The 24780-nt window shown below is 37.5% G+C and overlaps 2 protein-coding genes across 5 annotated transcripts in view; both read right to left on the bottom strand.

The window, feature by feature from the left end:
- Nucleotides 1-308: 308 nt before the first annotated feature.
- Nucleotides 309-22751, bottom strand: LOC107202966 (tyrosine-protein kinase TXK-like). The gene is made up of 15 exons (XM_015624108.3): nt 20123-22751; nt 14245-14296; nt 13908-14010; nt 13500-13705; nt 12450-12515; nt 11778-11832; nt 10889-10968; nt 9355-9482; nt 8471-8545; nt 7359-7530; nt 6438-6654; nt 5432-5496; nt 3306-3424; nt 2688-2845; nt 309-1390 (listed from the first exon to the last, which is right to left on the bottom strand). Exons 1-15 carry the CDS (start codon nt 20136-20138, stop codon nt 1322-1324), a joined length of 1581 nt encoding a protein of 526 aa, XP_015479594.1. The 5' UTR covers nt 20139-22751; the 3' UTR covers nt 309-1321.
- A 116-nt stretch (nt 22752-22867) lies between these two features.
- TEC (tec protein tyrosine kinase) overlaps nt 22868-24780 on the bottom strand; it is a 42633-nt gene continuing 40720 nt past the window's right edge. For all 4 annotated transcript variants that reach the window (XM_015624093.3, XM_015624096.2, XM_015624094.2 and 1 more), the window contains 3 exons: nt 24256-24374; nt 23768-23925; nt 22868-23088 (listed from right to left, as the gene is read on the bottom strand). In XM_015624093.3, the coding sequence (XP_015479579.1) occupies nt 23011-23088; nt 23768-23925; nt 24256-24374 (355 nt within the window). In that variant the 3' untranslated portion in view covers nt 22868-23010. The remainder of the gene's footprint in view (nt 23089-23767; nt 23926-24255; nt 24375-24780) is intronic.

Genomic DNA, 24780 nt, shown 5'->3' with positions numbered 1-24780 from the left:
TGGGTTGAATGACTATCAAAATACTATTGGAATAAAGATCACTGATTTCTGCCACGACTATGTTTGATTATGAGATGCCATAATCTTTTGAAAATTCAAAACTTTGTGGGGTTTGCTATATTTAATTTTATTGTTACAGTTATTTTTTAAGTTTGGAAATCAAAAATTAAACTGTGGCTCAATTTGTGACAAAAATTAAATTGAACTCAATCATTCTTTATCTAGCATGTTTTACATATTTTTTCTACAAAGCCCTATAAATCTAAATATTGTGATGAATTTACCTATAAATAATTCATAACACAATAATATATTTTCAAGAACATATTTATTTATAATGGTCTGATTATTTAGTTTCAAATAATTCTGAATTTTATCTGCCTTTCCTTCTCCACAACATATTTATATTGACCATATTTAAGGTTTAAAATTAAAAGTGAATAATAACATAACAAGTAGGGGTACAGCCATGTCCATGAAAGGTATCATAGGATCCATCTGAGCTTTGCTGTCAGGTTCCAGTTTAAACTTGCCAATTTACCATTCTGGGTGTTTGAAAGGGGAGGACTAAGGCACTTGTGGGCATTGGAGTAGGCAAGAGCAGGGGAATGGGAGACAATATCAGAAAATTGTGTGAGAGGTCGGAATAAAATAATCCTTGCTCCCCTTCTGTTATTCAGAATTGGAATTGTAGACACCTTGACCTGCAATGCATGTTTAAAATGGCTCCAGAGGTGCTCAGTCTTTTCAGTCACTCAGACGTGACTTGGGAGCCACTATCTGAGGACGGCTCCTTTGCTCCCTTTGCCTCCTTTGTGGGCACTGCTCCAGCACACAGTCACTTAGCTTGCTGTCCTTGCTCTGGCTCTCCAGGGCTGGATGCTTTGCAGTACACAGGGATTGCCTTGAAGTGCCACAGCTTTATCAGAGATTCTTCCACCATTTTTGCTGCTGCCAGTCAGTATTCCCCAGTGTAAGTACAAATAATGTAATAATATTGATGCAAGAATTAGTGTAGCTCTGAACGAAAGAATGAATAAAAATATCTATAAGGTGAGTAGGCTTGGTTACTGTTTTCAGACAGGAGAGTTTTCTCCCTAACAATGAAAACAAAGCCTTGAGAGTCCCAAACCAGTCTCCTGCAGTATCTTTCCCAAATAAGTAAAAAATGGGCTAAGACCAAACAGCTTCAATATGTAGGATGCTGGTACTGTGATTCAGGTAGAAACCTCTGTAAAATGTTGAGGGTTTTTATACCAGCTACATTAGTGCCATGATTAATGCTGACCTTTCAGTAAATATACTGGTATAAAATCTGTGATTATGTCAGCTCTGTTAGACCTCTGAGGGCCACTGTTAACTCTGCAAAAGTAGGACGTCCTTCAGGTTTCTGGAAAAAAAAGTAAAGGATAAAATTGTGTTAGCAGATCAGTTGATTATAGTACCAGACTTCAGAAATTGGATATAAGTACATAGGGGATACCACTTAAAATCATATTTCCTTTTATTAATGAAGAAGAAAAGATCAAGTTTGTCATTTTAGAGGAAGAGAAAAATCTATTATTCATGACACCAGCAGCATGAGCACCAGCCCTTTAAAAAAAAAAATCCTGAAATTTCTTTATACTTATTTTAATTCTGGATCAGAATTCCTATGGAATTTCTCCCTGCTGTAGGTCCATGGAAAGCCCTACCTGTCAGGATACCATGATACTAGGAATGCTTCCTGTGTTTTTGAAAAAGGATCTTCACTTGAAGTTCTGCTGCTCAGTATGAAACAAATGCCTGTCTGGTGGCAGACAGAAGAGAGAACTTCGTCCCCATGATCTCTCTGCTGGCTGGCACCCCAGTGGATGTTTGCAGTAAGCAGGCAAGCTGGATACAATTTAGAATTCCATCTCTTAACCTATTTTTTACTCAGGATTTAAATTTTTTTACAGAGTTGTAAGGTGGGAGATAAAGGAGGTAAGGGTAGCAACAAGATTCCCTAACTACTCACTGTGTATGCCTGCACATTTACATGAAAAAATTGCACACAAAGCTCTTCTGAAAGTACTTTTAACCTAAAATAAAAGATTCATGTCTTCTAAAGACTAGAGAAGGAGGGCCCTTAAGGGGTAAATCAGATGGAGAAGTTGATGAACTCAGTGTTTTGTTACTGATATAGGAAGTGATAAGTGCTGGAGAAATGGCGAAAAAACATGAAGTACTAAATCAGCTTGGAGGGGCTGAAAGGGGTGCAGCCTAGGAGTTGTACTGATGTACAGAGATACTGATATACACTTGAAAAAGGGTATATCCACATTTAGTGGGCATATCCACTTGGCATATCAATGTGTTATCATTCAGAGCAGATCTAGAGAAAGCTGTGCATGATACAAAGGCATGAAAACGGTATCAGCTCTTCACCCAGTAGAGAAACATGACAACAGCATATTCCAGCCCAGGGATGGTCTAGACCTATTGTACAGATAGTGTGCTCTATATTTCTTAGCTGCAACAGTCAAAAGAAGCAGAGGCTTGTAAACTTAGGTGTGATTTGTGAAAAACATAGCTGGAGATGCTGAGAATGCCACAGATGTGAAATAAGGATTTAATGCCTTGAGATTTTAAGATTGCTTTTGTATCCATGTTAAAAATTAATAATAAAGTAATACCCCAGGGAAAAAAAAAAATGGGCAACAAACCTCATGCCAGCAGCTGTACATGACTTTGTACACAGGATGCGATGCCAAATGTGGTCGATAAAGTCGGTTACCCTGAGAAATCTCATGGACAACTTCAGAATTTGACTTGGTTTCAAAAGGCATTTTGCCTTCTGTGAAAACTTCCCACATCAGTACACCTAGAAGTGAACCAAAATAGGTTTAGAACAAAACAAAAGATGCCAAACCCACAAGCTTTTAACAATATTAGGAGAATTAAAAACACTCCTGATTCTTCTATGTGTTGAAAAATGCATGAAAATATGGGCAGCCTGAGCTGAATGTAGAACAGAATCCAAGCAATTTTGAACTAATAAAATTCTGCTCTCTTTTAAATCAGCTACAGAGATGGTTCATGAAACTCAGATGACTATATGTTTGGCTAATGAGGACTCATCAAAAATACACATTTCAGTCAAAATTTACTTTTTAGGTGCAGAACCTTCCAAATGAAAAACCCATTTGTCCAATGTAAGCAAACTTTGAAAAATGGGAAGGACTGAAGCTTAAGACAGGTAGTATGGGTAAAATATTACACTTCCCTAAATCACATCAGTAGTTTTAGGGAGGCGTGATTGCACATTCAACTAATCAACTCACCAAATGACCAGACATCTGATTTGCTGCTATATTTTTTGAAATGAAAGACTTCAGGAGATGACCATTTGACTGGAAACTTGGCACCTGAAGAGCTAATATACTCATCATCAATGACATACCTGAAGAATGAGAGGAAACCACATATATTTGAATGAGTGACATTTCCACAAATGATTTAGAATTCCATAAAAATAGTACCAATTTGAAAACAACAACAAAAAAATCAATATTTTAGCATAAAATGCACACAGAAAACATACTGAAAGGTATGCACTTAAAGACATTTCTGTTTAAATGAATGATTTGGATTATTTATCAGAAATATGTCAGAATAAAACATTTTGATGCTATTGTAAGACTGACAGGATAGTTATCATTGTCATCTTTTGGGTGTATATTGATAGGACAGATCACCATGGGCAGGAAAATCAGCAGCAATAAATAATTAGTCTTTTTTCTAAAGGATCCACCTTTTCAACCATATTTTCTACCCAAATATGACTCTTGCTGTCCATCTTCCCTGATGTCATATCAGGGACATTGTTACCAAAGTAACACACAAAGAAATTTTCATCACATTCAAGGCAACAGTTCTTGCAGGTGCACTAAAGTAATTGTTTTTGCCCAAGCCTATAGGAGCTGACCTCCCAGATAAAATGAAATTATGTGCCTAATGCAGGCATTTATAGGGCAACACTTTAAATGGTTACTAGGCTGACCCAAACATACTTAGGATCTCTGGGCACATTTTCCAAATAATAATGTTCCTGAGCAGATCACAGATGTGCAGTACACATTTATTCTCAGGGAAAGCATAAAGGTAACCTTTTTAAAGCACCTTTTAAAGGAGGTCAAATTGAAATAAATAATGTCTTTGCCTCACTTTCTTATTTTGGTGCAGACACAGAACCATGGGAGGCTATTCAATAAGGAACATATGGAATAGCAGTACAAAATAACCTGTAGCAGCAGTTGTGTGAGCTCTGAATAATTAAGTTGTGTTCCCATCACTTCTTCACAGCCTTCCCAGGAGAATGAGTCCTAGAGCCACGCCACTGATCTCCACTTTGTGGCCAAAGTGAGCCATTCAGGTCCATTATTCTTGTTGTGGACCCTCTCAGCTACCTTGGTCTTACTGTGTTTTCTGATTCATTTGGGTAAGTCCAGAGCCCTGATAGTGACCTGACCCTTTCGGGGAGCAGTACAACCATGGTACAGGATAGCTCTTTGCAAAACAGCTCCTTAGCTATGAACTGCTAGGGTGTTGTAAGCCTGAGGATAGATATAGGAAGCAAAAACGAAGGAGCACGGCTGTGCAGATCTAATGATTTGCAGCCACAAGGGAAATGTCACCACAACCTTCTGCTCAGAGCCACTGACTGTTTTTCAAGCTCATCTACCTCCTAAGTGAGCTGATTCAGTCTGTTAACCTGCAGAAAAACCAGCCAGTAAAACACAAACGTGCTGGGCTTGCAAGAGGAAAGAAGAAAGAATACATCCCCTTTGGGTAGCATTCAGTCATTTGGTCACCTCAGCTGTGTCCTCTGAGGAAAGTCTGTGAGGCTAGAGCTATGTTTCTCAGGCTGGTGCTTGCCAGAGTTGAGAGTGCTGTCTTTCCTCACTTTGGCTGGCTCTATCACTAAGCAGAAAAACCACTTCCTTGCTAGAGCAGCATATATCATACTTCCTGCCCACCTGGTATATATCATACTTCCTGCATCCTGCCCCACGTACTCAGCTACCGCTGGCTCGAGAGGTCAGCACCAGCTCCCAGTTCTGCCCCTAGCAACTTTCTGACCTCCATCCTGCTCAGAAAAGTTGGGGAACTTCTTTCTTCAAGCTTCTGGCTGCCCTGTGCATTCCAGGCATTTCTCTGTCCATAAACTCCTCTGAAGTTTACCTGGCATTTTGTTTATCTGTCGTTGCACTCACCAAGAGCAAGATAAGGACACAACATCCAGTTCATGGTACAGTGGTTAAACAACATCACAACTTTCATCAGGATTCAAAAATTACCCGCAGTGGGATCACCCAAACCAGTGAAGCAAGCGGTGAGGTTAACTTAAGATCATGCTGCAGCTGTCTGAGAATAAGTGCTCACAAAACCTTTGTCAATGGCCTCGTACCTTGCCATGCCAAAGTCAGATACTTTAACAATGTGCTCCACATCGACTAAACAGTTTCTTGCAGCCTGGGGAAAATGAGAAAAACATATCTGAAAACTGTGTTAAGGAATTTCAAGGGAAATACAGCAGCTGATTATATTTGCTTCAGCTCATACTGTTTATATCTGAAAGGAGATTAGTGTATTGATCAAAAATATTAGTGAAATTTTATCTCTGAGCCATATTTTACTGTTGTGTAATTACACATAGCAACTTAAATGCTTGTAGTATGAGTTGCAGTATGTTTGTGTATTCTTGAACTGTGCAAGAATTTTAGGCTGCAGGGTCTAACGATCCAACCAGATATTTTCCTGAATATCAACACTAGAGACAATAAGTGTAATTTTTTAAATTTGTTTTGTGATGCTTTCATTATAGAAATCAGGAACCTCCTTGTAATTCTCAAGATTTTACATTTCTTCATGCAGCTAGGTAGGAGAGGATGATGATTTCCTCTCTATATCCAATGTGAGCACTGAAAAAGTATCAGGGAGTAAAGAAACAAACTCCTCTCCTCTAATTCCCTGCCTATGGGCAGAAAAACCACTCATATATCCCAACATCAACATATGGCAGTAGGGAGCCAAAAATTATAGATAGAAAAAGATTTGAATTTTTAAATTCAAATTTAAACCCTAAAATTCTCATTGCTGCTGGCCTTTTGTAATGCTGTGATTTCGGTTGTATTCTAATCACTTTTGTATTGAGATGTCCTAATATCAGATAGTTCCGTGTCAATATCCTAATTTTCTCTGACCTCTCAAGGGTATTTTCCAATGGAAAAACATTTCTCAAGTAGTTTTTTTTAGCTGTCCATGGACAAAATAACAGCTGAAAAGTTTGGGTTTGCCTTATTAGATCCTGCAGGGCTGAAGCCTCACAGGTTACATAGTGTCTCATAAAATACAACAGCACATTCTTTACTGCAAATATTTGTCAAGAACCTCAAAAAGTCTATTGTACTTACTAAATCACGGTGAATAAAGCTGTTTCTTTCCAAATATTCCATCCCTTCACAAACATCCTGGCACATGCTCAGGAGAATGTCTCTGCCGAGTTTCCCCCGCCTTTGCCGAAGGTAATTGAGCAGGCAACCATTTTCCATGAATTCAGTCACAACATAGAGAGTTTTGTGATATGTGCACACTCCATAAAGCTGGACCAAATTTGGGTGGGACAGTTTCCTGTTTAAAAACACATTTTAGACAGGCCAATATTTGTTCTTGGCAGGTAACTAAACTTTTGATTCTCATGATGGTTTTGAAAAATACTTTCACTACTTGATAAAGTGTCCTATTCAGCCATCTTCAGAGTTCTCCCAATACTTACCACATTTCTCTCTACAACTTCCTCCAAAAAGTTCACTCTGTGAACTCATAATTGTTCATCAGTTATATAAATGTAGTGAATGGAAAGCTTGATTTGGTTGATGCAAAATGGAAAGGTCTAGTTACACTTGGCTTGCAGGCAGGGCCCTGGACCTTGCAAGGGTTCTTCTCTTCTGGGCTTTGCCAAGACCTCATGTGAACACTTCCCTATTTTGCAAAATTTGCAGATATTGTAATATGGTTTCTCAAAATCTTTAGTTAGATAGAAGCTCTGCCAGTGTTCCTAGAGACACCGAGTTATGGATTAAAGAACAGTTGTAGGAGCACATTTACATTTTTCCAGAACACTTATTCCTTATTGAGCTCTATAGTACAAAGCAAGGAACACTCTAAAGAGTCTGGGCATAGGAAGCATCCACAGCAGCTTGGTTCAGACCTTTATATCAGCCTTTCTGTCCCACACATCCACCATTCCCATCAAACTGCTTTTTCTGTTTGTGTGAAATGGAATTAGGTTAATTTATTTCTTGGTAAACTGACAGAATAGCTTTTGTACTTACATCATCAGTTTGGCCTCCTCCATGAAATCATCTTCAGACATTGCACCTTCATTGATTGTTTTGATGGCAACCTTGATAGTCTCTTTCCATTTACCAAGATAAACAACTCCAAACTGCCCACGCCCAAGTTCCTTCAGGAACAACAGTTCAGACGGGTTTAATCCCCACTCCTCTGTAAAAGCAACCCAATATGTCAGGAGAGTCAAGCCAGCTTTCCTGAGCTGTGCTCCAGGAGACACGCCTTGCTGATGAACACTGCAAAGCATCATGCTTGTTCATCAGCCAAAGCATGTTTTAAATATCTGAAAATTTTCACAGGCTCATATATGTTTAAATGTAAATGCTATTTTACCACTTAAAGAATGTGATTAATGATTTTGCTTAGGTATGCCTGAGGCTTGAAGAAAAGGCAAGTGTTTAGCTTTGACTACACATGAAAACTTTTTTGGCACTACAATATGTGATGTTTTTAGCTCCAAATCAGTTCCAAATCAAATCGGCTCCTATGGATAGTATACCTACAGAAATAGTCACTGGCTACCTTTATTGTAATAACTATAATAGTTCAACCCTTCAGAAATATTAAGCCTTGAGATTCATGGGAACATGAAAGATACTCAGTTTTGGAGGTTCCTATTGCCCAATAGATGGTATGAAATTCCTGATCTATATACACAAACTGGCATTTATTGCTTGTTTGTTTTAATACCACAAAAGATTGCATTCTTATTTCTAAAACCTGCAGAACTGATAAAGAAAATCTTCTCCATAAATAGTATTAATTTCAGGTTTCAATTTTTGTTTCCTAAGCATTTACATAAATCAAATAGCTTTTCAAAATCTGTTAAATGTCTATTTGAGCCTTAGGTTTGCTTAGAAAAGTCCAAATAGCTCTGAATGCACTGGTGCTTGTAACAGAAGCACAACAGTCACTGCACAGCTGCAGCTGAATCAGGTGTCTCATTTGGTACTGACACCTTACTCTTTTTATGTGTTTATTATTATCAAGGAATTTCACAGGTAGAACTTTATTATTAGCTGGGTGAATATGAGCTAAATTGTTGCCAAGGCAGATAGCAAAATCTCCTTCAGAAGAAGATTAAAAAATTTACCATAACTGAATCCTGAAGTTTCTGGGGAAGTACATCCATCTGATCTGACTGGATGTCGGAGACGTGTGATAAGACCTGGAAGGGACAAAGGCATAATATTCTGCTGACCAATTACTTCATTTTAAAATATGCTGTATCATACATCTTCTCAAACAAAAATACTTGGAATCTGATGTAAATTTCTTATTTCTTGCAGTTATTTTTGCCTGCAGGACCATTTCTGCTACAAGTGTTTCCTACAGTTCCACTCCCTCCAGCAAAAGGCTCTGTCTATTCCCATATCTTCCTCTCTAGCGTAAGGGATCTTCACTCCTTCAGAGTAAAGACATTTTATATTGTATTAAAATGATGGGAAGAACCAAGGTGAAGGATATTCTTTCATACTAAAAATTATAAAAATCTGCCATCTGCCAACAGTTAGAGGTGTCTAACTCTGGTAAGCTGAAAGCCAGTGCTAGAGAGTCCTTGTGCTCCCTAATTCTGCCCTTGATTGTTTGTGGTATGGGTTGTTGTTTTTCACAAAGTCAGTAGAATGCTGCCTGCTGATGCACAGCATAAGTTCCTGCTTTTATTAGAGTGCATGTATGCAGGTCCTTGCTGCAGACAAAGAAAGAATTATTATCAAATTTCACCCAAGTCCCATTCAGTCAAATGTCAACCAAGAGAATACAGAGCAGGCTTCAATCTTTACTAAATTCATTTAATACATGTAGACGAGTTTGGTTGTCTTACTTCTCCCATGGCATATGCACATGACAGCTATGACTTTGGCAAAAAGAATCAAGGCATATTTGAATTCATGTGCAATAAAAACACTTGTGTCTCTTTTTACAATGAAAGTATTAGAAAAAGATGTAAAACTCTTATCAGCTCACATGCATTACCTGCAGCATTGTGTTGATGATACTCAATGAGTTCAGGAACAGATGAAAACAGATATTTTTCTGCTACATAATATTGTCCCAAGTGGTTTTGTTTAATTTGATAGTGTAGAATATCTCCATTATGATTTCTGAAAGCAACAAAACATTATAATTTTCAGTAAAAATATTTTATAGCATAAATTTGCTTAAATTTCACTATGAAAGCATAGAAAAATGTGAAAACTTGGGACACGGTTCTCAATATAAAATGGCTGTGTGCAGCTGGAACACTGTTTCAGGAGTAAAAAAAAGATAAAATTCCTTGAATGAATTCCTGGAATTCTCCAACTTTGGGAGATTTCACAATGTCTTTTGTTGCCCAAGTAGTTTTTATCCCTGGATCATTGCATTCATAAGAAATAGCCATACTGTTTAAGAAGAGCTCCTCCTAATTTAGCATTTATTTGAATATAATCTCTTAAAATTAAAATGTTATGAATTGCCTGCATTTTCTCTCACAAAAACTTAAACACATATTCATGTATAGCATGAGATTAAATTTTCTGTTCTAGTTCTTCAAAGGGTCTTCATTGGAGCTTTTATTTGATACCTTTGTTTTTCTGTATTTCTTTGTGTTATCTGTCTTTTTTGCTTTCTGTAGATTTTGCTGCCCATCTATCCTTGCTTTCTGTGACACTCAAAACTAAGCAGTTAAGTTTGCATTTCAGGCTGGCAGTTGCTGAAGGTTGGTACCCCAAATTGTGGACCCATGGTCACAACAAGCAGAGATCAGAATACAGAAACATTTCACAGTCTGCATTACAGAGTCAATGTCAGAAACACCACTAATTTTCTACAGAAATGGTGAGACTGTCCCCAGCACAGGGATGGTGGGGAGGGCTGGCCCATCTTTCCGAGGAGGGAATGGTGGGGGGGAGGAAGAGGGTGGTGGTAACAGCAATGCCTCTGCTGCTCTCACCTCTGGCTTGCTGTAAGAGGGAGAGAAGGAGAGCAGACACAGAGGATACAGGGGGGTGTGGGAGGGCTGATGAAGAGGGTGTAAAACAGCTTAAAATAGGTTAAGTCAGTGCTGTAGGTGATTGCTACTGCTTCAGGCAAGTGTGAGTAATGTGGCTATTGTCCCACAAAAGTAAGACCCTCACAGTAGGGGTGAGGTGATTTTAGGAGACAAACTGGCAAAGTTTGAGGACAGCAGAGTCTGAGATGGATTTAAAGTGCACAGAGCCTGTGGAGAAAGGGAACAGTTTGGTGCAGTGGCCAAAGGCTGTGGCCTGGTTTCCACAGCAGATCATTTGAGAATTTCAGTGAGTGCAGGTATCTTTGTCTTGCCAGGACAATTTGCACACCCACTCCCAGATCCACCGCCCACCCTCATCTTTTCTGCGCACAGGGTGATTAACTCTGCATGAACAGCATGCCAGTGGTTCCCTACTCTTGTGCACTGAATGTCCAACCTCCCCAATTATTCTGAGGAGTTTGGAGGAAGCTTTTCCATCACCTCTTGATTCAAACTCTAACCATTCAGGGAACTCACCCCTTAGCTCGTGAATACATGGACAGCGTAAGAAGGCCCTGTCGGCTTGAATCTCTGACAACAAACGCACCTTCTTTGGGCTGAAAAGAAATCCAAGCAGAGTTATTTTATGCTTTTGAGTTTCAGTAATGCTCCCTTGAGACAGGACTTACAGCAGCTACCAAATTCTGTAGAATACCTATGACTATTTGGGAGGAAGATAAAGAAGTGAAGAACAGAAATGGATAGCCAAGTACATGGCAGAGCAAAATAAACCAAGAGAAAAAATAAAAAAAGCCAGGCAACTTCTTAGAGATAATTAATTTAGCTGAATTATACTCTTCAGCATGAAATAGTAAAAATGCTTTGATTTATTAAAAAATCAAAGTGTACAAATCACTAGGGAAAAAATCCATTTAAAACAATTCTCAGATGCTCTTCCTTGGTTTTCCCTGTCCCAGGCCTGAGTTAGTCCTTGAGCAAAGACCCAATGAGTTTGAGTGAATTAGGCACTTTGGGAATTGACAGGGGGTAGAATGCAATATGGATTGTTTGGTTTGTATTTAAGGAAGACACTGAAGTTTGTTAAATTCTGCTAAGCTTACTAATTAGCTTACTACATGGATTTCAGTCTCCAATGTCTAATGCAACAGACAAGCACAGTAACCCATGAAATGTGATTTACCTGCCATGGAAAACCTACATAGAATTAGCTAGGGCTACAACTTAAAGCTTTGTGAAGTCTGGATAGTCTGTACTCTACACTTACACCAGAAAGCCATTTTATTTTAAGGTATTTTATCTCTTACAGCATATCAAACAGATTTTGATTAGACTGTTATAATACTCTTGATGCCTCTACTGACAGATATTTTTCAATACTGTTAGCTCAAGGTGTAAGCTGAGTTACCTTCTGGCGCAAAAGAAGTTCTGCCTGGCTTCTGTTTATGTTTCTGTAGTACCACCTGCAAAAGGAAATAACCTAGCCTTAATTTCAGCCAGTAGAAATTAATGTTTGCTTTGTTTCACAGTTTAGTAGTTGCATTATTCCAAGTCAATTCCAATGTTTAGAATTATCATTGTATGCAAACATGTCTTAATCTGGAATGATTTTATTAGACCTTCTTTTTAGAACTTTTTGGCCCCAATTTACTGTGACTAAATATTAGCTCAAATAAAAGAAAACCCAGGAAACAGTTATGCCAAACTGTGAAATTTACAGTCCTGTATGATCAGTCAAGCCTTTCTTCTCTACAATTTTTCAGAATTTTAATCTTCTCTCCAATAATTTAAATTTTTAGTAATTTGAATTAGTTACATGATCACATCAGGCAAAGATCAGAACACAGAAATATTATGCATTGGATCAACAGAAACAGGGAAATAAAATCTGGATTCTGACACTATGATTCATGCAAATGAATATTAATTCATTTTAAGAGAAATGTTTTGTAATAAAAAAAGAAAGCTTTTGATAAATGTGTTAATGTCTGATAAAAATTTGAAGGATCAAGCATTAAAGTGAATCTCTGCAATCCGTTTTTAGAAATGAAAGCACAATTTTAATTTTCAAAATACTTACTTGTATGTTTCTAAATTACTTTTCTTGTTCTCAGTAACGTAGTTGCTGGGAATTAGACCTTCATTCCTAAAACAACATATTGGGGATAATGGTATAATATGGTGTAAAATACTAGTAGGATTAAGATATACATCATCCTTTTGTTGAATTACAAAGGTTATTTCTAGCAGGGGCCATGTTGTCAGATGCTGAATTCCAGCATTAGAACTGAATGAAAATTTGAGTCCTCCCATCCCAGGCACAATCTTTTTGTCCCATGACTGGATGGCTACTCAAATAAAAAAAATAGATTGTATAAGCTAAGATTTAGAAAAAAATCTTTTTCTTCTGAATCTGAAGCTACCATCTTTATTTCTGGCCTATACAAAGCTCTTATATGAATAAATATAAAGCGTGTGCTTGCTTGTATATTCAAATAGTTGTCAGTATACTTTTGCTGAAAACATGAGTTGAGAGAAAGCATTTAAAATACTTAAAGAGAACTCTAAAGGAAAAGGAGATGGTTGTAACATAACATACAACCATTCCCAACATCAGAGTACAGGATGAAGAAAATACAAAAGAGAAAGGGGAACAACACAAGACAAGCTTAAGTGTCAACAGGATCCTAACTGAAGTTATCTAGTTCTCTAAAATAACCAGATATTTTGGGTAAGAGGTTTGGTTTCAGGTATGTCTTCATAATATCTATGGATTCATATAGTTTTTACACATACAGACTCCATTGTAAAGCACTTGAAATATGGAAAGCTAGATTTGCACAGAACCCAGTGATTCACATGGTCCTCAGAACACCCTTATGCTGCTCAGGAAATTACTGAGTGTAGGTCTTAACTCTGAATTCCCAACAGATTCTAGATTCCCTGTTCATTTCTGGGGTGCCAAACCCTGCTGAAAGTGTGCCCAGCCAATCTGTGTGCCTCATACGTAGTTGAACACTTCCAAGCTTGTTCCTAAAGAGTCTCAAAGTCTCATTCTATCTGCCCACTTTTGCACAGGTTGTTTTTTCTTTTTGTCTAGGGAGATTGAAATAGATGCCCTCTCTCTTACCCATGTCGGTCTCTTGCCTTCCACCAGAGAGGATCATACTGTTCAAGGATGATGTATTCTTCTGACTTCTTGAGAGGTAAATCTAAAGGCCCTCTAGCAAAGAAGTCATAGAGTGCAATAACTCTGGGCTTCTTGGTGTAGTCTTCAAAGGCCTCAGCAGGCAGAGGAGGTAATGGCTTGTCCTTAAATTGCAATTGTCTCTTACGCTGGTGAAAAATAAAAGTATTTTTCATAACTAGTCTTTTCTCTCTACTATAGCTTGCTTAGTTACCTTTACTCAGTAATTTTCATATAACAAAGACCTTTATATGCTCAAGAGATAGTTACTCCCCTGCTTATTCTGGTACTGAGCCACTGTATGTCAAATCACTTCAATTCTCTCTTTTCACCTGCCACAATGTTACTTACCCTGCACTTCCAAATAGATTCATAGGAAACATCTTGTTGTGAGGCAGGGTACTGGGTCACCAGGACAGTGTCAGGGTCCAGGTTCATTTTTGTTCTCATTTCTCTGATTTTGAAAAACATGAAGCATTTGTGTGAATGCGTGTCTATAAACATCCACATAAAAATATCCATGGCTATATGTGCCTTCCTTCATTAGGGATATGAGTACACATAGTAAAGACACAGAGTACAGCGTCTTCAAACTTCCACATATTTGCTCCTCTACTGCAAACAGGATTTTAAGAAGTCCTTTATGTGTAGATATTTAATTACTGAAAGGCTTAAGCATTTCACATACCTTTCTTGCACTGTGCAGCAGCAGCAGCAGAAAACAGACTGGATGGTGTGATCTGTGAACAAGAACATTTTCCATACTTTTAGCGTTCCTGTTTGTTTGTTCACAAAACTTACAGAATTAAGGACTACGCTATGTGCTTAGACCACTTTAGCAAATCATTATGGCTGAATTTGCAGCCACCAAAAACAGCAGAGCTTTTCTACCACAGTCTCCCTTACAATGTTGGCAATTAATGGCAATTACGAGTTCATATGTATGAGCTAAATCAGCTTGCTAAATCAGCAAAAATAAATAATAATAAAAAAAGATACATCATCAGCCAAATTCATACTGATTTGACAGATTACATCACCCTGCACAAGCTCTACCTGATGCAAGGAGGGGGATGAGAATCTTGCCAGAGACAGGAGATGGAGAGCTGCCCCCTTCAGAACTGGCATAATTTTTAGATTATTCAAGCCAATACAAAACCATGGCAAGCTTTTATTTATTTATTTTGAGGTTCATTAAAGGAGTGCAGCCATAATGAATCAACTTCTTCAAAATAATACTGATTTTCCTGTTTCTGTTGCAGCCACTAAGAAATACACTAGCCCAGGTTTAAAGTGCGGAGAGAATACGTGCTTTACGCTTCTATGTCAAGGGGCTGAAAATTTTTGTTTATGAAATCCAAAGTGCAATGGATACATCATCACAGACATCAAAAATTTAGAGAGAAACCAATCCAATATATCTTGTATGTGCAGCAGAGAGGATATGATATTAAATAGGTTGGAAATCATTAAGATTTGAATGAGGTAAATAAATGGTTGACACTTGCTCTGGTCCACTTCTACCTGGGCTGAGATGTACTTTCTCCAGTTTGCATTCCCACACCAGTTTGAGACAAGCTGCAGCAGTTATGATCCCATACTCTTTCCCTCTGCACCTCATCTCGTCTCAAACTGAGCAAGACAGGATGCTAAAATGTCAGGTAATCCCTTTCTGCAGGGTCAGCTCCCAGAACTGTCTCACGCTCTTGCACCACCACTGGGCAGGTGGGAGGGCAGCAGCTCAGGTTCTCAGGTGCAATGTATAGCATTTTAAGAGTCAGGGATGGAGAGACAAGGTTCCCTTCCTATTCAGCTGCACTAACAGAAAATAAACTTCACATCCCACTATACTGTGTTTTACTTTTCTCTGCCACAGAGGTCAAAATTTGCAAAGAGGCCTCAGATTTGTATTTGAAATAGACTTAACAAGGTCTCAGAATTTTGCTGCTTTTTATTTCATATGATATTTTTTCATGCAATCCCACCAGTTCCCTCCACATTATTTGTTTTTCCCTCATGACACTTTTGCATTGTTGCTCCTAATGACCTAATCCAGCCTGGAATAAAGAGGATGTCCCTTCTTGTCTCCTGTGAGACTTTTTGCCATTGCCTTTTACCAACTGAAAGCCAAATGTGCTAAGAATATGAATCCCAGCATTCAAAACATTAAGCAACCTTACTGCATTATAAAAATGTAATTATTTTCCCTATGAAGGTACATAACATAGCAAATCTTATGCTAATAAAAGAAGTGAGAGTGTTGGATGTCAGAATGATAAGACCAAACCCAGTTCTTAGTTGGAAGAGCCTTGTCTCATGAGTAGTTTATTTAGGCTGTTTTGAAAGTCATGGTGAAGTTTCCCTTGGACTGTTGAATCCTGTGAAGAATCTATTGTGTGGGAAACAGATGAGTTGACAGTAATGAGAAGACACCATGAATTGTTTGATAAAAATCGCCAGTGACAGCTGTGAAAAATGCCGCAATTAAAAATACCCAAGCCAGCTGACAGCCACAATTCTCTTCAAAGAAGCCAGGCTAAAAAGATATGGTCAATGAAGTTTATTTGCAATGTAATTGTCCAGTGTACATTGAATTGTCCCTTGGCCATTTAAAACTGCCTCATAAATAATGAACACTGTGGGTGGGAAAAAATGCTTGGGTTTCTTTTATTTCTGCCTGTGACATGAAGTTTAATCAATGTCTATAAAGTATATAGCTAATTGTAAACAGGAACATGATATTTGAAATCTTATCTGTTTGTTCTCATTCAACCATTCAATCTAAATAAATACATTATTTCCCATCAGATTATTTGCTCTCCATATAAAACACTACAAGAAACAGTTATTAATATTAATAAAATATTAATAGAATAATAATAAAATATATTAATAGAAAAGCACTGCAAGCTTTCTATAACACTAGAATAATCTTATAGTAAGAATTTAAAGATTTTGTTGCTACCATGAAAGCAGGGGTTCAGATAGATGTTATGCATATGTAATTCTGTCTTGTGTTCCTTATGAGGCCAGTAATTTGAATATTTTTGTAGTGTAAGCTGAAGAATTCTTTTTACCTTTGAATCTCAGATCTCAGATTTGCTTTGTTAATGGATGATTTTTGTATCTGACCCCCTACTTTTACCATGCTAAAAGCTATTAACAATAAATTACTGTATGTGACATTTCAAAAGTACCCTAAGAATATATGATATTGAATATTTAGCCTCTTGCTCCATCCATAAAACAACAGAAAAGGTAGAGGTTGAAGCTGTAATCATGATGTTTCCTTCCTGGGATGTGTGCTTCATTTGGTGAGCAACTTCTCCAAGGGTTGAGTGTGTAATTCAATAAAGATGACAAAATATGTTATGATAAATTCTGCAGACTCTAAGTTAAGGCTCAGATTAGACTAAGGCCGTGGATCAGACAAGAGCACGCTGAACTGAACTGCAGGATCTGGAGGAGCAGCACAAAGTTTGCACTGTTCTGCCAAAGTCTAGTTGTCCTCTTTCACTCTGTTGAAGTATTTTAAGTGTGAAATCACAGCCTATCAATCCAGCAGATATCATCCTAAAGCAGATAATTTCCAGCTCTTTGAGAATTAATCTGTCTTTAAACATCTTTTCTCAGCAACCTCAGTCACTTCTGAAATTCTATTGTCCCTGCATTACTCCTAAAGTATTTGTGGAATGAATTCAGTGGAAATTACTACAAGTGTAAATTAATGCAGTGCAAACTTTACATTTCTGTTTGGAAATTTGCCAAGTCTGCTAGGAAACATTATCAAAGGACATAGAGAAAGGCCTTCAGCTCTGAAGAGCTAAGTCCTGCTTTAGTTAAATTGACTTAAGGCTGGAAGCTTTAACCTGACTGCTTGGAACTTCAGTTCTCAAGCAAAGACTCATGAACTGATCTATGCATTTTACATCTTCCTTGGTCATTGGTAAGCTCCTTGAACTAAACTTTTCCCTTCCAATTAAACTCATATTTATTAAGTTCATAACTTACTTCAGAAAGTAGGCCCAAACTGTGATGCTGTTTCAGAAAGACTTGGCCAACACTGCAAATGGGGAAAGCTTTGATGCATTGAGTGAATAATTTGATTTAACTCATTCTCCTCTTGGCCTCCTGCTTGTGGCCAAGGAAGATGCTGACACCGAGAGCTGCACGGCAGTGCATGTTGTCACACAGCAGGAAGACAGCATTTCCTGCCTGACATTTCTCACCCCCACATGCAACCTCTCATGTCTTGTGCTCTTCCTTCCTTTCTCTTTTCTCAACAGCCATCAGAAAAACTAAGAAAGAATTACAATACTTAAACTCCTGTATTTTAATTTTTTATAAAGTTATCATTTAAAATACAAATAGATTGAAAATAGATTCTTAGAATTTACTCATCTAAAAATATTTCTTTTTGATTATCCCTTCTGCTAGATCACTGAAATCAATGGAACTCCTCTATCTGATTTCCTTCAATTTTTCACCAAGGACATTTTCCTAAGCAAAACACTGGATTTTTCAAGGAGTGTTCGAGTCCTAATTAGCTGGCCTCTAGTCCCTAACTCAAGTAACCCCGCCGAAGAGTTCATAAATTAAAGTTTAGTCACTGATGGCACCACTGAGAATTGTGCTTCAGCAAAGAAATCACATTTTGGATTCCATATTTGGAAGAGAACAGAGAGACCAGTGAGATTTGCCATGTTATGAATGACAGACTGCTTAGACAGGACATAGGAAAGTAATACAGGCTAAGAGGAAGAAATGTTCCATTATTTTTAACAATAAATTAAGTTTGAAGTCTGTTAAAATAAGATACTTATGGAGCTATTATTAATTTCAGATCCCATTTCTCTGCTTCCTACCTTAGCTTCCCAAAAATGTAAAAAAAAAAAGAAAAAAAAAAGTGAAGAAATTTTGCTTCTTTTAAACCCATAACACAGCACATAATACAAACAGAAGGTTTCTCCAGCATCCACAGCCCCATTAAATCTTTCAGCTCACATTCCCTTGAGTTCTATCAAAACACAAGCTACCCAAACATGTTGCTTTGATCCTCAAGGTGCGTCATCATGGGACAACTAAATTCAATAGTTTAAAACATAGGTTTAAATTAAGAGTCTTTGAGGTGTTGACTCTAGAATTTGCCATCTTCTTTCTTCAATTGCATAGAGAATTTTGTATTTCTGCAATTTTTGATGAGAGCTTGGCACCTCAGACAGTTATTTAACACAGGAACAAAGAAATACAGTGCATTTCACTGCTAATGTGTTTTTCTTTCTGGAAATGAGTAATTTAGGAGGAACACACTTGTTCATGCCAACACTAGCACAGAGCCATGACAGCCTATCAAAGTACAGTGCCGTACATCAGACCTATTAGGATGCTCAGTTTCAAAACGAGAAATAACTGTGCCATGAGAAGCATGTGGCTAAAGTAAAAACACTAGGAAACCGGTGTTGAAGCTAATCTGAAAATACTTAGCCCAAAAACATGCAGCTGACATTTTGAAAACCAACTTTTGAGTCCTGGAAATAAATTTATCTGTGCACAACAGAGCAGATGGAATGCAAGAGGAAGAAGAAAAAGATGGGCCAGCTGTCAGGAACAGCCATTTGCTTAAGCAGCTTAAAGAGTCCCATCAGAACAGAGAAGGTAGAGTGAAGACACATCGTGGCCTGATACAGTCCCACAACACCCACAATAAGCTTTGTGTTGATAACATTGTCAGTATATGTGCTCAATTCACACGTACATGTGCAATCTTCCTCCTGTCTTCAGCTGTTACTCACTGTAAATGGCAACTTTAGGGAAAGTAACATCAAAGACAAAAGCAACAAGTTAGAAATCAATTTTTATCACTTGCACTTTATAATTTTATTATTTCACCGTTTTCTTGGCTTGAGTTTCTTTCTCTGAAACATTGTTTATCAAAGCACTACTAACTAACTAACACTGAAAGCACTCTAGTCCATGTCTAGAAGGTTTGCTCTCTTCTACCATTTCTTGCAAGAAGCTCTTGGAACGGAGCAGAAGGTTAACTGTGCTCAGCACTACAAACTCGGCTTCACCCATCAAACCCAGACCACTGCTGTAACACACAGCATGCCTCCTAGTCAGGTCTGTCAGTTTTCAACATTACTACAAAAATCAGTAAAAAAAAGCTACATTGGTTCTAAAAGCACATCAAAATACAAGCTTTCAGCTTCTGGTGTGTGCAAGCTGAGGCTGTCTTTCCTGTGAGTTAGCTCTACTCTGGAGGAAAGACAGGTTTAGTTCTACCAAACTTTCTATCCATGTCTATGCAGTTCACAAGTTTATGTGGAAATATCTCCCTATCTGTATGTAAAATTAGTTGCTTTGCTAAATCTGTCCTACAGTGGATTAATATTTGTGCATTAATTTTAAAAGTCAAAACAAGCAGTCTTAACAGAGATCCCCTTAGCAGTGCAAGAAAAAGCAGACTTGTATTTTTGAGGGAATATTTAAATACTTAATTTGCTAAGTACACTGCTGTTGTTCAAAACAAAATCACAAGATCAAAATATGCAGTAAAGTTTACTTACAGGTAGAAAGAATCATGTCTGGTTATCCATTAATATTAAAATGAAAATGCAAACCTCTCTTCATCAGCTGTGCCAGTAAAACAGCCCAAACTGAGCTCTTTGCTCTGATATGAAGCATGGTAAACCACAAATACTGCTTGACCACGCCTACTTACCTTTTATTTTAAAAAAAAAGACCCAAACAGAGTATAAGGACAAAAAAATGGTCTGCTTTCTAGTATCAAACATTTTATAGAAAAAAAAAATTATTAAACTGTTACCAGTAGGTGTAAGTATTTCTTTCTTAAAAAAGTAAAAAAGCAGAGGTAAATCATAGCATTTGGTTTTTTGTTCAGGTGGATTTTTGACCTCAACATTTGAAAAAATTCAGTTATAATAAAAATGAGAGGAAGGGCTGAAGTTGCTTAAGGGTGAGTGAGCTCATCCAGAAGAAAGGATGGTATAATAAATGTAAAGGAGGGTAATAGGCATTTCAACCTACCTTTGAAAACATCAGGAGAGCCATCAACACATCTGCCTCCATAGGTGTTCTGATTCTTTCTAAAATTAAAATGAATTCATCTAGAAACTGGGTGCCTCAGAGTTCCTGACATCCTAAGTATAAAGCCCAATACCAAGTAGGCAGAAATTATCTTCAGGTACTGAGAAGAGGCAGGTGAAAGGGTCAGATTCAAAGCACCCACCCCACTGAGAAAACTGCTGCTGGAAGTTCACATAGGCTGTGTTTTATGATACAAAATAATGAAAAATATTTAATTATTGCAAAGACATAGGTTAGAGTTCATTGCAAGCAGTTAATCTTATGATTTCCTAAGCTTCATTTGGGTTTTAAGGGAAACACTACTTAAGACATGACATTGTTGAAAGAGTTAGCAACACCATACTTTGGAGGATCTTAAGAGAAAGTGGGGCTCAAAACAGTAGTTAGGGAAGGAAAGATGTGCTTGGCTTACCTTAAATGTTCCACTTGCTTTTTCCACTACTTTTTCTACAAGGTAGACTAGAACCCCTAGATTTTCCCTTTTAACAATATTTGCTGTTGGTATTAATTAGAGAGTGGTTTCGGGATCAACAATTTAACAGGTTGGTTTGCATGGTTAGAATGATCTTCTGAGACTTTGTCATTAAGGAAATAGGCATTTGAACCACTTCTGGCAGCCTGTAGCTTTTCAAAAGAATAGCATGAGAAAAGGAAAATACTTCTTCCAAGAAAGAGGAGGCTTCCTCCTTTTGAACATAAAGGCAAACACTAAGCAAAGCAGTGTGGGGATGTAAACATCCCTAAAACTGATTACTGAAATACTCAAATGCAAGAATGATGGAATGTATTATGCTAGCTGTGGTTGTCCTTAATATCATTGGCAATAAACTTCACCATACTTCTCTCTGACTACCTGCAAAAACAACTTTTGGTACAATCTGTTTGTTATTACACATGGCACGACAGCACAAGTAACAACAGAAAATTATAACATTTAATAGAGCTACTTAGAAGGTGACTACAGTGAAACAGGAGTACAAATACTCCTCAAATGCACTGCTACAAAGTTAGGTTAACTGAAGTGGGCTTCAGTAAGACTGTGGAGATTTTGGTCTCCAGCAGAGGGGATAAGGCATGTAACTTCCAGGGAGAGTTCAGGTAATGCTGGACATTTCATCACAGCCAAATTAATTTAAATATGTATTCATTCTACCATATATATATATATAAAAACAGAGAGAGAGAGTGTGTATGTATACACACCAGAGTGTATATATCTATATATCCATATATTTACATGCACTACCATAATGCCATATTCATGTGAACAATTAGTTTGACTTATGATGCATTGACAGTAAATTATAGGCTACAAATTAGTTGGTTCCAAACAGCAGTTAACATTCAGTTTATTTACACACACATGCAGTACAATATCTTCTGTTGTGAACAGAAAGGTGAGATCAGGTATGTACAGACAACAGACAGAAACATGAGCCCTTTTTAAACACACTCAAGAATTTCTTTCATTTACAGCCCCCTGTATATAATTCTGTGTTTAAGTGAAGGACAAATTTGTGCTTGACTATTTCAAGACAAACTCCCCCGCCACCATTTTATATAAATAAATGCATTCAATTTATATATTTACAGTACATACAGCATATAAATTATTTTATAATTAATCCAAAACATGGTACTATGGTTCACTGACAGCCAGTTGTGCTGAATCTTAGACTTATTTTTCATTAGTAACATGAAGACTAAGCATGGGAGGTCTCTGGTAAACCAAGCCTGCAGTGACTGCAGGCATATCACAGGTCATGAAGCAGAGCTTTTAGAGTGTATGCACAACTGAGGGCTGTGCTGGTAAAAAATTACTATGGGCAAACAAAAGAGGTACATTTTGTCTTCTTGATAAACACCCATCAACCAAGGAAAGTAATGTTTCTGAGAATCTCAGGAAACATTTCAGTGTCAGTAAAAAGCCATTTGTAGATACCTTCCGTTTTTAAGCAAGCAAATCACTACTAATGCTACTGCCCATGTAAAGAGAAACCCAAAAACGTGGACTGTATGTACATGAACCCAACCCACTAAATGCAAATGAGGTTCCTGGCCTCTGGCCACATCTTCTCCCTCCATAAAGAGCTCAATTTTACAGCTATGCAATGCTGACTTTTCAGAGAAAATACAGAGATTGCCAATATTGCTGAAGATACTGTGCTCATTTCCCAACATCATGTAAAACTCTCCTTGTTCTGGAGTGCATCAGATATTACAGGTTCCCCACATTGTTTAGCAGCATCCAACAGCTTACAGGACCAAGCTTGTAAAAAGAAACTGTGAAGCCACATATCCCTGGGAAGTGCCTCATTTCCTCTGCTTGTGCTGCTGCTGCCTTTTTTCAAAAAGCATCTTCACTCTCTGCAATGTCAATGATTGCATGAAGCAACTCTTCAAAAGTTGGGCGTTCCTCTGGCTTCTAAAAATAAAAAGCATGCTCAGCTGTGATCAGAAATCAATAAACTTGTGTTGATTTTGATAAATTACTGATCATATCATCATTCTTTCACAAGGAATTCAGCATTTCATTAGGTATGAAATAAAAAAATATTTCCTTGTCTGGATCTTGGGATGTGTCACTTAATTTCTGTAAGCAACACCTTTACTTTCTGCTTTGAAAAAGGCATAAAGAGGTGTTGCTGGAATACACTTTTCATATAATTAATTATTTTACATAGTTTTACAGTTTTTTTATTTCTCTTCCCCATTCCCACCAGTCCCTAATGAACTGTTCCAATCTTTCTTCATGCAAGTTGTTCATCCTCCTAAGAATTTTGGGTGTCATTCTCTGATGCCTCTTTTAATATCAACTTTATTTTCTGAACTCTGAAATGAGGAATGATTTAATTATGTTACTAAATGCTTTCACATACTTAATCTGACAGTTCATTCATTTCATAGAAATTTCTTCAATATTTTATTTTATCACAGCTCTAGTTCAGCTGCAAACCAGGAGATCATTGTCTTAAGAACAGGCACATAAATAGCTGAAAGATCTGGATGCACTCAGAATGCTAGAGAAGGTAACTGCTGTTTCTAGATCAACCTTTATTTCAATTCAAAGCAAAAATAATTAAAATATATGCATAGATACATACCTCCTGCCAGCACATCATCATCATTTCATACATCTGCTTACAGGCCAGTTTGGGCCGATACAAGCGATGTCCTTGGCTAACCATTGTTACCACTTCATAGTTGGAGCTTTTTTCAAAGGGCATTTTTCCTTCTGTATATACTTCCCACATTAAAACACCTGGGGGGGTGGAAAAAAAAAAAAAAAAATTTAGCTTCTTAAACATGTGTTTATTTTGAGCCCTGGACTCAAGCTTTCTGATAGATAAATAGTCTAAGATCCATACTGTAGACACTTCTTGCACACTTCATCACTGAAAATATTTTATTCTAGTAGCATGGGTTTTAATGAATAACAGAACTAAATGTGGAACTTTATCACTAATAAAACCATGACAGATGGTTTCTCTGAGCTTCTTCTCAGATGTCTGAATTCTTCCCAATAACCGGAGCTTAACTACAATTGATAAAATATGAAGAATACACTTTCTTTCCATGATGAGTATCTTACCAAACGACCAGACATCTGACTTGCTGCTGAATCGGCTGTAATTAAAGACTTCTGGGGGGCACCATTTCACAGGAAACTTAGCCCCTGAAGAACTTGTGTATTGGTCATCAAGGACATACCTAAAAAAACAAACAAACAAAGACAAAGAAACAACGAAAAAAACCACACACACACACACAAAAATACAGACATAATATCCTTCTGTCAGCCTCCAAACCTGCAAATTTTAATTTAGATTCTGACTGGACTATTAGAAGCTCATATTGCCACCTAATGGCCACAGGCGTTAGCATCACACAATAAAAATAGGCAGTACTACAGCTTCAGCTACGACTCTGTTCATTTTTCATATTACCCCAGAGTCCTTTCTTGTGATTTATTAGCTCTACAACACAGGTTTAGGCCACCTGCAAGTTAAATATCACTATTATGAGAGAAAATGAGGGAAAACCAGAAAATTCACGTTCTGTTTTTTTACCAGCCGGTCTGAGTTCAGTTCCCCCTATGTCAGGGGACATAGAAGCT

The sequence above is a fragment of the Parus major genome, chromosome 4 (genome assembly GCF_001522545.3).
Source record: "Parus major isolate Abel chromosome 4, Parus_major1.1, whole genome shotgun sequence".
In the NCBI taxonomy this organism is placed as follows: Eukaryota; Metazoa; Chordata; class Aves; order Passeriformes; family Paridae; genus Parus; species Parus major.
This window is presented reverse-complemented; position numbering and strand designations above follow the sequence as displayed.

Excerpts from the sequence above, each read along its gene's own strand:
- LOC107202966 (XM_015624108.3), bottom strand. Across the intron at positions 13,706-13,907 it reads AATCTATTTGGAAGTGCAGG|CGTAAGAGACAATTGCAATT; the intron begins GTAAGTAACATT and ends ATTTTTCACCAG. Across the intron at positions 2,846-3,305 it reads ATCAGATGTCTGGTCATTTG|GTGTACTGATGTGGGAAGTT; the intron begins GTGAGTTGATTA and ends GTTCACTTCTAG.